The 15,195-nt window shown below is 42.6% G+C and overlaps 1 protein-coding gene across 5 annotated transcripts in view; it reads left to right on the top strand.

Annotated features, from left to right (window-relative positions):
• The window catches only part of TAF1 (TATA-box binding protein associated factor 1), a 40,378-nt gene that overhangs the window by 3,483 nt on the left and 21,700 nt on the right, over positions 1-15,195 (top strand). For 3 of the 5 annotated variants that reach the window (XM_074147442.1, XM_074147441.1, XM_074147443.1), the window contains exons 6-21: positions 2,047-2,265; positions 2,701-2,922; positions 3,134-3,311; positions 5,462-5,653; positions 7,229-7,356; positions 7,465-7,572; positions 8,424-8,597; positions 8,685-8,858; positions 8,943-9,047; positions 10,454-10,654; positions 11,585-11,726; positions 12,703-12,833; positions 13,404-13,484; positions 13,895-14,044; positions 14,192-14,311; positions 14,491-14,666. In XM_074147442.1, coding sequence (XP_074003543.1) covers positions 2,047-2,265; positions 2,701-2,922; positions 3,134-3,311; positions 5,462-5,653; positions 7,229-7,356; positions 7,465-7,572; positions 8,424-8,597; positions 8,685-8,858; positions 8,943-9,047; positions 10,454-10,654; positions 11,585-11,726; positions 12,703-12,833; positions 13,404-13,484; positions 13,895-14,044; positions 14,192-14,311; positions 14,491-14,666 — 2,501 coding nt within the window. Of the gene's footprint in view, positions 1-2,046; positions 2,266-2,700; positions 2,923-3,109; positions 3,312-4,965; positions 5,083-5,461; positions 5,654-7,228; positions 7,357-7,464; positions 7,573-8,423; positions 8,598-8,684; positions 8,859-8,942; positions 9,048-10,453; positions 10,655-11,584; positions 11,727-12,702; positions 12,834-13,403; positions 13,485-13,894; positions 14,045-14,191; positions 14,312-14,490; positions 14,667-15,195 lie in introns of all 5 variants that reach the window. The other 2 variants (XM_074147440.1, XM_074147439.1) reach the window with 1 other exon arrangement.

Genomic DNA, 15,195 nt, shown 5'->3' with positions numbered 1-15,195 from the left:
GATATATGGAAAGGACAGAAACTGTGTCATGTAAGCCCTCTAAATATGTATCGTATAGTATTAAGGGTATGTTGCAAGCAATCGCATAGATGTTCTTGCTCTCTTTAGTTTCTCTGTACTGCTTTTTCCAGACTGCTTAACGTGTCATTTTTCTGACGTTTGCAGGAGCCTCTTAAAAAGCATCATATAAATCAGGGTGTGAGATAATGTTTTGCTGTTCTGTGAGCCCAGAGCCACAGGCCTGTAGATTGGTGAAAATTGTTATTCTGAGGTAGCAAAGAATACTATTGCCAGATGATGAAATAAAATAATTCTGATCTGTCTGCTTTCTGGCTTTTCTGGCAAATTTTTGCTCCTCTCTTCATCCTGTCCTGAACTTGGGGTGTGCTCTTCCTGAAAAAATTTGTGATCTGTATCCTTAATCCTCCCTCAAAACCGCTCTGAGTATGGATCAGAAATCAGCTCAATAACAAGTTGGTTGAAAGGAGGATTGTGTTTTGCACAAAGTGGATTCATTACAATACTTTCCTAAATGCTCACAGATAGCAAATGTAGTCTGTGTATTTCCATAATTATTTTGGAAGTTTTAAAGCTGTCAAGAGGAAATGTGGGAGGGGAAGGAGAATAAAGATGAGCTTATAGTTGACAAACAGATGGTTGTGAGTGAGGATAACTTGGTCTGAGGCGAGCCTCCATCACAGGCTTTCTGTAAGGAGCTGAGCAATTTGCACAATTAAATGTCATGCTTAATGAGGTAGCTAACCTCTGTCTATTAGAAATCTAGGTGAAGCTTTAGCATAGAATTTAGCCTTCCTGATGCTCTTTTGGCTTTTGCAGGTTTGGTGTTTCCTGTGTTACTGTGTTCTGTATCAGTCGGGGTGCTCATTTCTTTGGTGCTCGACACGTAACGTCAGGGACTGGATCTGTGTTGAACGTGCCCAGTGGGTGCAGAAATCAGTGCAAGCTGTTAATGCTGAGTGCTTTTTATAATTAATTCATGAGATCTAGAGCTGGCAAAGCCTGAACTCCTGTAGATTTGGCTGTGAGGATTGGCTGACGCCTGAGAATGTGCCTGTTAATGTAGCACTGTTTTTCTTGACAAAACCACTTAAAATAGCATGTGGAGAAGCAGACTTTGTTTTTCATTGAACTGTTAGCAACTTGACTAGGTCTGAGACCTTTGCCTTTGGCAAAAGGTCATTGAAACTGGCCAAAAAGGTTCAGAAGTAATCTGGGGGAGTTTTGGGAAAGGGATAACGTGGATGTGGGCAGAGATGGACAGTGGGGTCATATAAATATTATTTCCTTTGGGGATTAGAGTAACAGGCTGACTGGGAGCATCAATAGCATGTCTCTTTACAAATCTTTGGTTCTAATTCTTGTTTTATAAATCTGTCAGTTAATTTGCGAGGGCTCTGAAGAAAACAATTATCACTGTTTAAAAATCAGCGAACATAACTGTAGAAGAAACGGAAGAGAAAGTTTGTCACTGTCATTAGTGCAGGCTTTGGAGGGATGCAGTATGCATGGAGGGGAACTGCATTATGATGGAAATAAAAATGAGTGTGTTATTTCTGGAGTGCGGTATTTTTATCTGGTTGCTTAAGAAATCCCTGCTTTATATAACTGTCTTCTAACTCGTGTTTCTTTTGCTAATTATTTTATCAACTCTTCTTCGGTCTCCGTGTGTCTTTCTGAATCTTATGGGTTGTTCAAAATGAAAATAATTATTTTCAGGTGGTGTCTTACAACATGGCCAATAGGTAAAGGCAATCTTTCTTCCCTCTATTGAGCCTCCTTGTGTCTCAAATTAAGAAGAAATCCTTTTGAAAAGTAAGCATCCATCAAACAGATGGATCAGAAACTTTTTTCCGAGTATAACCAAGAGATCCTTGATTGCCTCAGGGGCTGGGGTTGTAGTACAGGCCAAGCTTCTGAATTTCAGAGTGCTCTCTTTCAGTACTGCTTTTCAGGTGAGGGACAGACAGACAAGCATTCCACGGTATTTATTTTTTTCTCTGACTCTCTTGTTTTCCTCTGTTCTAGGTGCTGCGTTTCCTGCGTCTCTTTGGCCCTGGGAAGAATGTTCCATCGGTTTGGCGTAGTGCCCGAAGGAAACGCAAGAAGAAACATCGGGAGCTGGCACAAGAAGTGCAGATACAGGAGGGTGAAGTTGTAGTTGAGAGTGGAATGGAAGGAAAATCTCCTTGGGAATATGAGTTTGCTGCTCCTCCCCCTCCTGAGCAGTGCCTTTCAGATGATGAGGTGGGATATCTGAGACTTAGAGAGGGTCGCCAGCTAGCACTGGGGATAGTAGTGGATTGGACAGCAACTTTTAGAGTAAAGAGCTTTTCCTCCAAAATAAAACTGGAGGACAGGGTTGGCTTGTATTCCAGCTGTGCAGAAGTTCTTCTCCAGATACTAGTCAGTGACTTCAGGTGATTGCTTCTTACTGAGAAGGCTGCATCCGTGGTACAGAATCAATAGGAGAGCTTATCTTCTTTGTGTCAAGAAGAAATCTGTGTTCTTGGAAGTCTAATTGCAGAACATTCTTAAGGCAGCTAGTAAGTATGGAAAAGCACTTCTTAGAAAATACTTTTCTCCTCCGAGAATAAACTGGGAAACCTGGAAGGAAGAAACCTCTTAGTGACACTTAGATAGACCACCGGTGTAACCATTCCCTCCTTTGCTGTGCTTCAGATTACCATGATGGCACCCGTGGAATCAAAATTTTCCCAGTCAACTGGTGATACAGACAAAGTGACAGATACAAAGCCTAAAGTGGCGGAATGGCGCTATGGCCCAGCACAGCTCTGGTATGATATGCTGGGGATCCCTGAAGATGGCAGTGGATTTGATTATGGTTTCAAGCTGAAAGAGAAGAAGGAGGAGCAGGAGGTTAAAGGACACACAGATGAGGGGGTGAGAGGGGAACTGTGGGGGACGACGTGCAGATGTGTGTGGCACTGGGGGCTGTGACACTATGAGAGCTTGGTGATGGGCCAGTGGGTGGTTGTGCACCGTGCAAAATGAGACTTTCAGTTTTCCCCCTTTAGTTTGAAAGTATAAAGTTGCTTAAAGTCCTGCATTGACTATTCTTTCCTTCCAGGATGCAGGGTTGACAGATGAGAAGGATGATCTGCTAGCTGATGAGCACTTCCTGATGGTCACACAACTCCAGTGGGAGGATGATGTTATCTGGAATGGAGAAGATGTCAAGCACAAAGGGACTAAGACACAGCGGGCAAGTTTGGCAGGCTGGCTGCCATCCAGCATGACTAGAAATGCCACTGCATACAATGCCCAACAAGGTAATCAAAGGTCTGATGTGAATTGTAGTTGCTGTAGTTGAGCTGACTCGTTGCATGCTTTCATCTCAAATACAGAACATAATTCTTCCTGTCAGGGAATCTTTTTTTAGCAAAATCACAGCTCCGCTAGGAATGCTGAGACTTTTACTTTCTTTCCAAAAACAGAGTATGTCCCTTCTGTTAAAGAAAATATCAACTCTGGCTTTCTTTCCATGTGGAATACCAGATGCATAGATCCATTTACGAAGATGGAGAGGGCTGGAGCACGTCTGCTATGAAGACAGGCTGAGAGAGTTGGGGTTGTTCAGCCTGTTGTTCAGTTATAGCGGCCTTCCAGTCCCTAAAGGGGCTCCAGGAAAGCTGGAGAGGGACTCTTGATCAGGGAGGGGAGCCATAGGACAAGGGGGAATGTTTTTAAACTGAAACAGGGGAGATTGAGATGAGATCTGGGGAAGAAATTCTTTGCTGTGAGGGTGGTGAGAGCCTGGCCCAGGTTGCCCAGAGAAGCTGTGGCTGCCCCATCGCTGGAGGGGTTCAAGGCCAGGTTGGATGGGGCTTGGAGCAACCTGGTCTGGTGGGAGGTGTCCCTGCCCAGGGCGGGGGGTGGGAACTAGATCTTCATGGTCCCTTCGAGCTCAAACCATTCTATGATGAGTATTAAGCAATTCTGGATGTAGGATGTCTGCGGTTTATAGGCCTATGGAATTTTCTTTATATGTTTTTCTTAATTGGAAGTATTTTGTGAAAGTCTTCTGAAGTTTCTCCTGAACTAATAATGGTCTTTTGCTTTTTCTAGATAGGAAGTAACAATTCTTACAAAACTCAGACTTTTCTCTTAGGCACAGATGCATTTTAAATTTAAATTGCTTGTGTAGAGTGAATGTTTATCACCTGTTTGTTATATGTTATCCTGCTTCTACAAGGAAAGACTAATGGGAATGTCCAGTCTTTATTGGGGGCTAGTGTCAACCCTTCACTGCTCAGCTGTGAGTACACGACACCCTGAGGAGTTGGGTAGGTGAATTGGAGATAGCTTTTTATAACAGTTTTCCTTTCAGCACAGTTGTGTCTGAGCTATCCAGGCCTGGGCTCGCTGTGTTTGAGTCCCATCAAAAGCTACAGCAGCATGTTAAACATGGTTGGTCTGTTCACACGCACTAGGTCTTAAGCCTTCCAGAAGCATTAACTTAAGTGACGTAAGTGACACATGAGCGTAGGTGAGTTGGGAGAAGCTGCCTCCACAGAACTATTCCTTGAGGTCTGCCTTGCCATCCTTTTTTCTCTGGCAGTTTGATGTAAGTCAGGAAGCTGCTGGAGGCCAGACCAACTGTTTTGACAATGGCGACTGTCTGCTCACTTTTATAGGGACCATATAGAAATGCACCTTATGCATTGTTGTGCAGCATATGCGTAGCAAGCCAAATGTAACTGTGAAGATGCTGCAGGCTCCCGCAGTAAGCTGTGCGTGAATGCGTTTTTCTAAGTCTTACCCGTATTAATGACCCATGACTCATTGTGATATGAGCAGTAGGTCCATCCTGGTACAGGCTGGAAATCTATCTCCGTGCAACCCCCAAGTTCTGATTTAAGGCAATGCAGTGCCCCCTATCCTTCCCAATCAAGCTAATGTTACTTCTCTTTTCCTTTTCTCTAGGTTTGAACCGCAGTGGCTCTTTGCTCAATCCACCAATTCCACTAGCACAGAAACCTAACGTAGCAGGAGTCCTAGGTATAGCAAAGGGCAAAGAAAAGCAGGTCCCTGAGCAGCAAGGTAATGAGAAAGGCCAAAGACTGACAATCTGTGCATGACATCTTTCTGTATAGACTTGTGCTCTGTGTAATGGCAGGATCCTTTTTGGGGAACAAGGTGTAGATAAAAGGAATACTTGTTTGCCCTAAAACCTGTTAGAGGCCCTGTTTCGTTCTTGGAGGTTCTCTGTGTTTCCATGGAGCTAAATCTCTAAGCATTGGTAAAGCTGAGACTTGGGGCTCTGCTTCCTCTTTGCTTCCAAGGTGAGTTTTCTTTTGCCTTTTAGAGGTCCTGCCTCAGAAAGCCCTGAAAGGTGGGGAAGGTGGAGGGAATAAGACGTGGGGATGAGCTCTGAAGTGGTTTTCTGCTAAGGTAGTGTGTAGTGTATAAAACTCTTAAGGATTCTACCTTACGATTGTTGCAGTTTCCCTGGATGAAGACAAGCCCTGGTACTCTATTTTCCCAATTGATAACGAAGAGTTAGTGTATGGCCGTTGGGAAGACAATATCATCTGGGATGATCAGGCAATGGAAACCTACTTGGATCCCCCTGTCTTGACACTTGATCCAAATGATGAAAACATAATTCTAGGTATGTTTATGGCATCCAGAAATTTGGCCCAAATGGGAAAAAGACAAGTGGAAATGGAAGTGAGGATTTATAGTCACACTGTAAAGGAAATAAGTGGACTGGGGCAATACTTAAGGTCTTCCTTTGTTCTGGCTTTTGCAGGTAATTTGCAAGAAATCAAAGGCCTAAGGAGAAGGCGGCAATGCTAAAATACTTTCAGCTCCCAAGTTAAAAGCAGTAACATGAGAATAAAAATTAATGCCCTGAAACTTAAATTTACCATAATTAATCTGACTCTTGGTGTGTTTTAGAAGCAACTGTCTTAATTTTACTTGCATGCATGTTGGTTTGAAGAGGAAAGGTGGAGAAGTAAACCACAAACTAGTCCATGCCATTCTCAGCACGGCTTGCATTCAAAGCCTGAAGAAGCAGATTCCTTAAACCTCTTTCAGGCTCGTGGGAGCAATGACTTTGCCTAAGACCCGTCAGCATTTTTGCTGCTGCTGCAAACTTACTCAGTATTCTTGGAGTTTGATTTGAATGTACTCCTTGCTTATATTGCTACAAGCTGGAGAGATTTTTGTCCTATTTGGACCTCTAAAACCACCGCTTTCTCTTAGATCTGAGTGTTGGTAATATTCAAGCACCCTTATATAATTTAAGGATAGGCATAGCTTGCCACACTTTTATATGGCCTGGATTGCATTTCCTTCCTCAGGAACGCGGGTCTGTTCTAAGAATTTCTATATGTATTGATTGGAATGTTTTGGTATTAGCCAGCAACCTTGAAAATCACTCTGAATTTGAGCTTGGTTAAAGTAAAGACAAACAGACTTTGCAGTATTTTGTTTCCAAGTCTGAAATACAGCACAAAATTGCAGATGTTTGTATACATAGTGACAAAGGTCACTGCTACTAAGCCCTTCTTATTTTATGTAGAGTGACATGAGATCTGTGCATGAAGCCAATGCAGCATGTACCAAGCCCATGTTACTAGGCTCTGCTTCTCGTGTGAAAATCTGATTTGGAGAATCTGTGCTTCACAAATTGCTAACTTTTAAAATTCATACTGCTTCCCTGGAATTTTTCAGGAATCCCTTTTGGATGCATGTCCATATTGTCTTTGGATTCAGACTCCCTTTCGTGTTATATATATAGGGAGAAGAAAAAGGTTATTAATACATGTATTTGGGAAACAGCATTGGCACTCCTGTTGCCTGAGCTCTTTGGAATAGCTTTGGCAGAACAGATGTTATTTCTTGTACTTTGATCAATTAGATTTTTAGTAAATTTTATGTTGAGCAGCGGATGCCCCAAGCAATCCCTGCAAGTGCCCTCCTCCCACTCAAATCTGCTCACTGCTGATGAGGGTAAGGTAGAGATTTAAGCATCAAGCTTTTCTGTGTTTGTTTGAGCTTGTTTCATATTAACCTGCATGGAAGAAAATGGGGAGGAGTGTAGAGGGAGGACAGTCATCCCAGAAACTGAATAAAAAGGCTAAAATGTCTGGACCAAACTGCACCTCAGTAGGAGGTTGCGCTGCTGAAAAGGCACCCTAGGACAAGTGCCCCACAGTGTGATTGCTTGTGTTTTCAGAAATTCCTGATGAAAAGGAAGAAATGACTTTGAACTCTCCGTCCAAGGAGAACAAGAAAGAATCTTCTCTAAAGAAGAGTCGAATCCTTTTGGGAAAAACAGGTGTCATCAAGGAAGAACCACAGCAGGTCAGCATAGGCTTTAGCACCTTGCAGGTTGGGAATGACTGATTAAATTTTTTTTCTTTCTTTCTTTTCTTTTTGACACCTCTCTCTCTGTGTTTAAAATTGAATCAGAACATGTCTCAGCCTGAAGTGAAGGATCCCTGGAACCTCTCCAATGATGAGTTTTATTACCCCAAACAGCAGGGACTTCGAGGAACCTTTGGAGGAAACATCATTCAGGTAGTCACAGTAGTGTTGGCTCTAGAGTGAGAGATAGAGTGTCTTGGTAGGAGGTTTCTAGCAGAAAGTATGATTTAGGATTTGTAGAAAAAAAAGAATTTAGATGACAGCAGGTGAGTTAAGTGTTCATGAGAGATTTTTAATGTTGTTCAATTAAAATTATTAGAAAGGAGTTTGAACTAACTCTTTGGGATTGCCCCATCCAATGAAGGTTTAGGTGTTAGGTCTTGCTGTATCGTACTTGTCGAGCTTTTGTTTGGCGTCTCTTTCTGACGCAGTAGTGGGAGGGGGGAAAGTGGTGCAGAGAGTCAAAAGGTGAGGCTGTACTTCTGCTACTAGTGTGTGTTTTAATCTGGATATTATAAAGATAATTTCGATAATGATGAATTGGAACTACTGGTCACTAGCCCTAGGTGAAGAGGTGGGTTTGTTTTTTTTTCCTTCATTGTGGTATTCAGTGACCTCTTCTAAAACCTCATCTGATTTCAGCCACTTCTGTAATGGGAAAAATGTATATAATTCCAAATGCACTTCTATCCCACTGATAGGGATAATGGCTTTGCATGCTCCTAGTTAATAAAAAAATCCTCTTGTTGAGTACCGTTTGATATAGTAGAATTAAAGTCGTCTCTGTACAGAAAGAAAGGATGTATATATGGATCTAAGCCATTTCAAGGCCTTTCAAAAGGCCACATGTGTGGTAACAAGTGAATTTCAGTGCACTAGTAGTACTGCTAGCAGACCTGAAATATTACTAGGTTCTGTTATTATATAGGGTTAGCAGGGTAGGAGAATGATCTTGGTTTTGAGATGATACATGTCATTCGTAACGCATTTTGTTCCTGTGTTAGCACTCAATCCCAGCAGTGGAACTTCGCCAGCCATTCTTTCCCACCCACATGGGTCCTATGAAGCTCCGACAATTTCATCGGCCTCCCCTGAAGAAATACTCTTTTGGTGCCTTGTCCCAGCCAGGGCCCCATGCCGTGCAACCTCTGCTGAAGCACATAAAAAAGAAAGCCAAGGTCCAGTAATTTTTTCTCTGTGTCTGATGTCTGTTGTGCCTCTGTTTGTTGTGCTGTTTTCCTAACACTGTCTTTTCCCTGGAGCAGATGAGAGAGCAGGAGCGTCAGGCTTCTGGCGGGGGTGAAATGTTCTTCATGCGCACACCACAAGACCTAACTGGCAAGGATGGAGATCTCATCCTTGCTGAATACAGTGAGGAAAATGCCCCTTTAATGATGCAGGTTGGCATGGCAACAAAGATTAAAAATTACTACAAAAGGGTGAGTATGCAGGTTTTGCTGTTGGACGGTGATTTTATTCTGCCTCTCGCCGAGCGCTAACTGCACTTTCATTGCACGTTGCAGAAACCTGGCAAAGATCCGGGAGCTCCAGACTGTAAATATGGAGAGACTGTTTATTGTCACACTTCTCCCTTCCTGGGTTCTCTGCATCCAGGCCAGTTACTGCAGGTGAGAAGAGCAAGCAGAAGAAGATGGAGAAGTTGAACGTGGAGTAATAGGCAGAAAGTCTCATGCCCTCTTTATTGAATCATAAATAATGCTCAACTTCCAAAAAAAAAAAAAAACCAAACCCAGATTCAGTTTCATTTCCAGTTTAAGTCTCTTTGTTTACTGATAATAATTCCGTTCTTGGCTTTTTTTTTTTTAATGTTATATGTTTTTTAAAATTGTTGTAGGAATGATAGGAATTGCAGGAAGTGAATCTTGGCCACTTTGCTTGGTAATGGCATTAGAAATAGTGTTAGAGAGGACTGAGCGGAAGGCCAAAGCTGCTTGAATATTGAGGAACTCAGTAAATAGGTGTTGGAGGAGATAGACAACAGGGATTTATCATGGTCCAGGATGCGTGAGCATTGTTTTGTGTACTTTGAGAATTGCACTGCTAGTTGTCTGCTGAATGCCAGTTACGAGTCAGGTGTGTAGACTTCTGCATTTATCTGCCTTTCTCTTGTTGAAATGCGTACATCTGAGATGGGGAGAGGAAATAAAAATGTTGCAAGGACCACCTGGTTACAAAATAGATTATAAATGTAAAAATAAATTGGTATCAGTTAATGCTAGCTGCTTTTGCTGCAGCAATAATTCTGTCCATGCTGTACCACAGGAAAAAAGTAAGGGGAAGGTTGATATTGGAGATTCATCACAGAACCAACAATGCTAATTGTTTAAGCTTAAGAGGACTTCAAGCTTTCCAGAAGCCCTGGGTTATCCATGATGAAGTGAGGACAGGGCCAGCTCAGGGGAAGCTTTGCAGTGTGCGAGAGTAGCAGTGGGTAAGGCTCATGGAAGGTGTAGAAACCTCATACAGGTGTAGAAAACCCTTTCTAGAAGAGGATGGTCTTTGCAGTTCCAGTCGGTCTAGTGCCTCCTTGGTGCCAGTTTAAACTTTCCTACCTATAAATGCTGAACTCTGCTGCTCTCTGCTTTTCTGGTCAGGTTCTTACAACCTTCTTTCCTGAGCAATGTCTTCAGTCCTTGCCTTCTCCCATTCCCAGACTGTGTGTCCTGGGCTGGTTGCTGTGGTTATAGGGTGGTTCTATCCCTATCACCTGTCTTCTTTCTATCCCTTTTTAAAATATCTCCTTAAAGATCAGTCCAAAGAGGCCTTCAAACTCTTTCTGCATTTGTTCTAGATTTTCTTGTACTTTTGTGCTTCATCCTTGGTTATTCCCCACATAAACAAGGAATGTTCTGACTGCACATCTCCGTATATTGTGATACAAATGACAGTGTACCACTGGAATTACCGTTTTGGTTTTGTTTTGGTTTTTTTTTTAAGATCTTTTTTGTAGCTCGAGTTACAGAGAATTTGATCAAAACCTGACTTTCTAACTTTGATTTGTTTCTCTTATAAGGCATTTGAAAACAACCTTTTCCGGGCCCCGATCTATTTACATAAGATGCCTGAAACGGATTTCCTGATTATCCGGACACGACAAGGCTATTATGTTCGAGAATTAGTGGATATTTTTGTAGTTGGTCAGGAGTGCCCACTTTATGAAGTACCTGGTCCCAACTCGAAACGAGCTAACACCCATATCAGAGATTTTCTGCAGGTATGTGATAGGAGACAGTTTGGGGATCTGAAGGGTCTTTCAAGAAAGCCCTGGGCATAGGCCCGGGCCTCTTGTGGACAGACTTCATTTGAGAAGCTCATTGCCCTGCTATGGCTCCTTTTCTTTTTTTTTATAGTTTTTTCGTTTGGTTTGTTGGGCTTTTTTTTGTGAGGTGAGAGCACTACGAGAGTTGGATGTTAAACATCCAGACCATTTTGGTTGTCATTTAACCAAAGGTTTATAGCATGCTGCTTCTGTTTACTTGCATCCTGTCTGATGAGTATATAATAGAGGCTTTTCATTGGCTAAAATAAAAGGTTATAAGGTTATCTAAAAGTGTAGGAAACTGAAGAAAACAGAATGAACTTTGAAATGGTTATGCTGTGTAAAATGAGTTACATGGGTTTTACTAAGAGGCAATTAAGGGATTTTAGAGGATTTTATGTCCTATTATGTAGCACAGAATTAGAGTTGCTTCACAAGTCTGTGTTGATTTCCTAGGTCTTGAGGCAGTTAAACCTTGGGGCTGTCAGTGACCATTCAAATAAATACATCCAAATTTAGATTTTGGAAAAAATTTCTAGTCATTTACTGTCAGTTTAATTCAAAATTATAACTGGAGGTATTTGCAGAGCAGGAAAATCCCTGCCACTCCCAGAGTTCAAGTTTCTGTACCAAAGCATGAACATTTCTAATGTGATAATACAAATTTCAAGACAAATATTTTTTTCCACGTCTGCTTCTCAAAAAATAGCTGGACCTGAAGCAGATATGTGGCATGGAAAGCTTATCCTAAGTAAATTTTTAAGGAACGATGGGTTTTAAGTAGGAAGCGTGAAGAAGTCACTAGAGTAACAGCATTGTCTGTACTGCCTTTGCAGGTTGGTTCTATTCTTTCTTCAGACATCACAAATGGGTCTTGTTTTGCAGGTTTTTATTTATCGCCTTTTCTGGAAAAGCAGAGACCGTCCTCGGAGAATTCGCATGGAGGATATCAAGAAGGCCTTTCCCTCGCACTCGGAGAGCAGCATCCGAAAGCGGCTAAAGCTTTGTGCTGATTTCAAACGCACAGGTATTTAAAGATTTTATGTGGATGTCAACTGCTCTTTGCTGCTCTTGGAGTTCCAAACAGAGCAGGAGGAGACAACATCTCCTCCTCATAAACCCCTTAGAAAACATCTATTTGAAGACCTGAAATGTAATCTGATAGCTTGGCGGTTTTTGTTCCAATTTTTATAAATAGATGCTTTCTTTTGGCACAAGTGTGCTTGATGGTGAGAAATGACTACAGTTTGGACATTTTTTTATAATTGTTTGGGCAATGAGGAGGAACTCTTTCCTGTGAGGGTGGCAGAGCCCTGGAACAGGCTGCCCAGAGAGGTGGTGGAGTCTCCGTCTCTGGAGACATTTAAAACCCGCCTGGACATGTTCCTGTGCAACCTGCTCTGGGTGGACCTGCTCTGGCAGGGGGTTGGATGAGATGATCTTCAGAGGTCCCTTCCAACCCCGTATCATTCTGTGATTCTGTAATGATTTACTAATAAAGTAACAACATACGACACCAGCACATACACGTTCCCTTCCCTCTGTGGATGGCTGTGTTGTGCTTTGCCAGCAGATATGTGCCAGTAGAAGCTTGTTCCATCTTCATAAATCTAATAGCACTCTGAGAGCCTGAGTTGTGACTTTTGTACATGCAGAATGATAAACAGGGGGTTGTACAAAGCTTTTTAGGCAAGCCATGGGGAAAAGTAGTTTGAGGTGAGGAAGTGAAAGATGCATTAAATGCTTTAGAATGTAGTTTATACATTGAATGAGCATGAATGATGAGAGCTTGCCGATAGAACAGGCACTAAGTGAGGGGGTGTTGATTTAGACAACTGCAGAATGAAAAAACCTGTTAGTGGTCTAAGTGTCAGGGATTTGTCGTACTTGCTCCTTTTGCCAGCATTGCAGCCAGGTACCAAATCTTGAAATACAGTTAGGATTGTGATGGCATCCAACGTTTGTGGGAAACTACTCAGTGTTTGATCTGCGCATTTTTTCAGGGATGGACTCAAATTGGTGGGTCTTAAAGCCAGATTTCAGATTGCCGACAGAGGAAGAGATCAGAGCAATGGTATCCCCAGAACAGTGCTGTGCTTACTATAGCATGATTGCGGCTGAGCAGCGACTGAAGGTAAATGCTCCTTGTAGGCTCTACTTCACAAGTAGTTCTGTGAAGGGTGAAGCTCGGTAACACCTCCTGCCTAAAGCTAATTTTGCTATAGAGTAGGCAAATTAGGCCCCTGACTACTGGGCAACTTGCTAAGTTTGCTGCTGCGTAAAAAAGGGAGTTAAGCTCTTAACGAGAGAGACACATTCTTACCACCTGTTATTTAGATACTGGGTTAGCTGTGCTCAAAGGTAGCAAAGGGAAGGTGTTTCTACCTTATGGTAGGGCTTACGTTTCTACTGAGAGCTCTACAGCAGAAAGTAACCACTGTTACTGTGGTTACTGGCTGTGAGAGAGACCGGTTATTTTTTTAAGTCAAATGCAGTATTTAGTTATGGAGTTCGTCAAAATACTGGGCAGTTTGACATCTGTGATACTGTGGGTCACAGCGGATCTTGCAAACAACTGTCTGTGGAAGTGTGCTTGTTCAGCATGACAAGTCTCCACAGGAGATTCATAATATGCTTCTAGTTCTCTCTCCAGTAACCTTTTTAAGACTGCAGGCTCTCATTTTTTCCTAATATTTCTCTGCAGGATGCAGGTTATGGGGAGAAATCCTTCTTTGCACCAGAAGAGGAGAATGAAGAGGATTTCCAAATGAAGATTGATGATGAGGTACCATCAGAGCGATGCATGAGCATACATGCTAATATGTAAATCTGCATGGCAGAAGAGAAATGAGGTCTTTAAATATGAAGGACATGTTTAAAGTAGGATTCAGTAGATCAAACGTTTTTGCGGCTTTCCTGGGAACTCTGCTGCCAAGCTTATATCTGTATTTGGGGATCCTTCTTGCCAGGTCCTTTCAGGACTAGACTTTTGCCTTAAATGGCTTTTGTTATCTAGCACTCTGATTCATCATAGAGGTTTTATCAGGGCAGCTGAAAGATCAAGAAGCAGAATTCACCCTCATCATGTCAGTTGAAAAGTTCTCAGTATGATTGGAACAATCCAAAATAAAAAGCTTGGAATTCTCCTCCGATGTTAGCAGGATTATGAGAGCATGTTCCTCTTGTTCCTGGCAGGTGCGCACGGCTCCATGGAACACCACACGAGCCTTCATTGCTGCTATGAAGGGCAAGTGCCTCCTAGAAGTGACTGGTGTAGCAGATCCTACTGGTTGCGGTGAAGGATTTTCTTACGTGAAGATTCCAAACAAACCAACTCAGCAGAAGGTATGGTTCCCAAGGTTGGGTTGACTAGAAAGTCACGTAGGAGAAATGGAGTACATATGGGGCATCAGGAAGAGGAAATATCAGAAGATGAGCCTACGAAAGACTATTGTGTGATGACATTAATAGGCTGCATCTTCCTCTGAATAGGATGATAAAGAACCTCAACCGGTGAAAAAGACAGTGACTGGGACAGATGCTGATCTGCGCCGACTTTCCCTCAAAAACGCCAAACAGCTTCTGCGTAAATTTGGAGTTCCTGAAGAGGAGGTGAGCATGACCCTGGAGCAGGTTACAGAGTCCTCTTCACCAATGGCTTCAGTAGCTGGTGGTGGAAGGGGCGTATACTTTTCTACTCTGACCTTGTGTGGAAAGGAGTTGAAATTCAGAGTCAGCTACCTCAGTTGTGTGTCTCTAAAGCCATTTCTAGTCTGTCTTCCTCTTTCCAGATAAAGAAACTGTCCCGGTGGGAAGTGATTGATGTGGTACGTACGATGTCTACAGAGCAGGCTCGTTCAGGGGAAGGTCCTATGAGCAAATTTGCACGTGGGTCTCGGTTTTCTGTAGCAGAACATCAGGAGAGATACAAAGAAGAGTGTCAGCGTATCTTTGATTTACAAAATAAGTAAGTTCTTATCTAATGTTTACAGCCTTGAACCCCACCCCATCCGCACCTTAACAGTCCAGAACTAGTTATGCCTGGGGCTCACTGATATGTAGTGGTGTAGATGTTGACTCAACTGGTTGGGCCCACAAAATACAGCACTGAGAAGGAGGGCTTTGGCTGTTAATAGAAACTTACGGCTTAGCCTTAGCATCTGCTGTCATAGACCTTTTGGAAAGGTAGAATGAGTCGCATAGTCCGCCACATATAACGGCATGAGAAGTTCCACTGTTCCACAGATCAGTAGTTGACCACTCTGTTTACTTCCTTCCATTTGTCTGTCCATCTTTAAGCAGTTTGCCATCTCTCTCTTGGGTAGCAGCTACCAGTTCTATGTCCTATTCTTTAGAACTGCCAGAAGAACTTGTCCATTATTCCTTGTTCTGGCCTGAGACTCGAGAGTGGGGAGGCAATGTAGTACTGTTGATGAAGAGATCAACTTGTTGGAGAAGATTGCGGAATCAGAATGCTATGGGGTTGGAAGGGACCT

Source organism: Numenius arquata, chromosome 5, assembly GCF_964106895.1.
Source record: "Numenius arquata chromosome 5, bNumArq3.hap1.1, whole genome shotgun sequence".
Lineage (NCBI taxonomy): Eukaryota > Metazoa > Chordata > Aves > Charadriiformes > Scolopacidae > Numenius > Numenius arquata.
The sequence above is the reverse complement of the archived record's forward strand: the minus strand, read 5'-3'. Positions and strand labels throughout refer to the sequence as shown.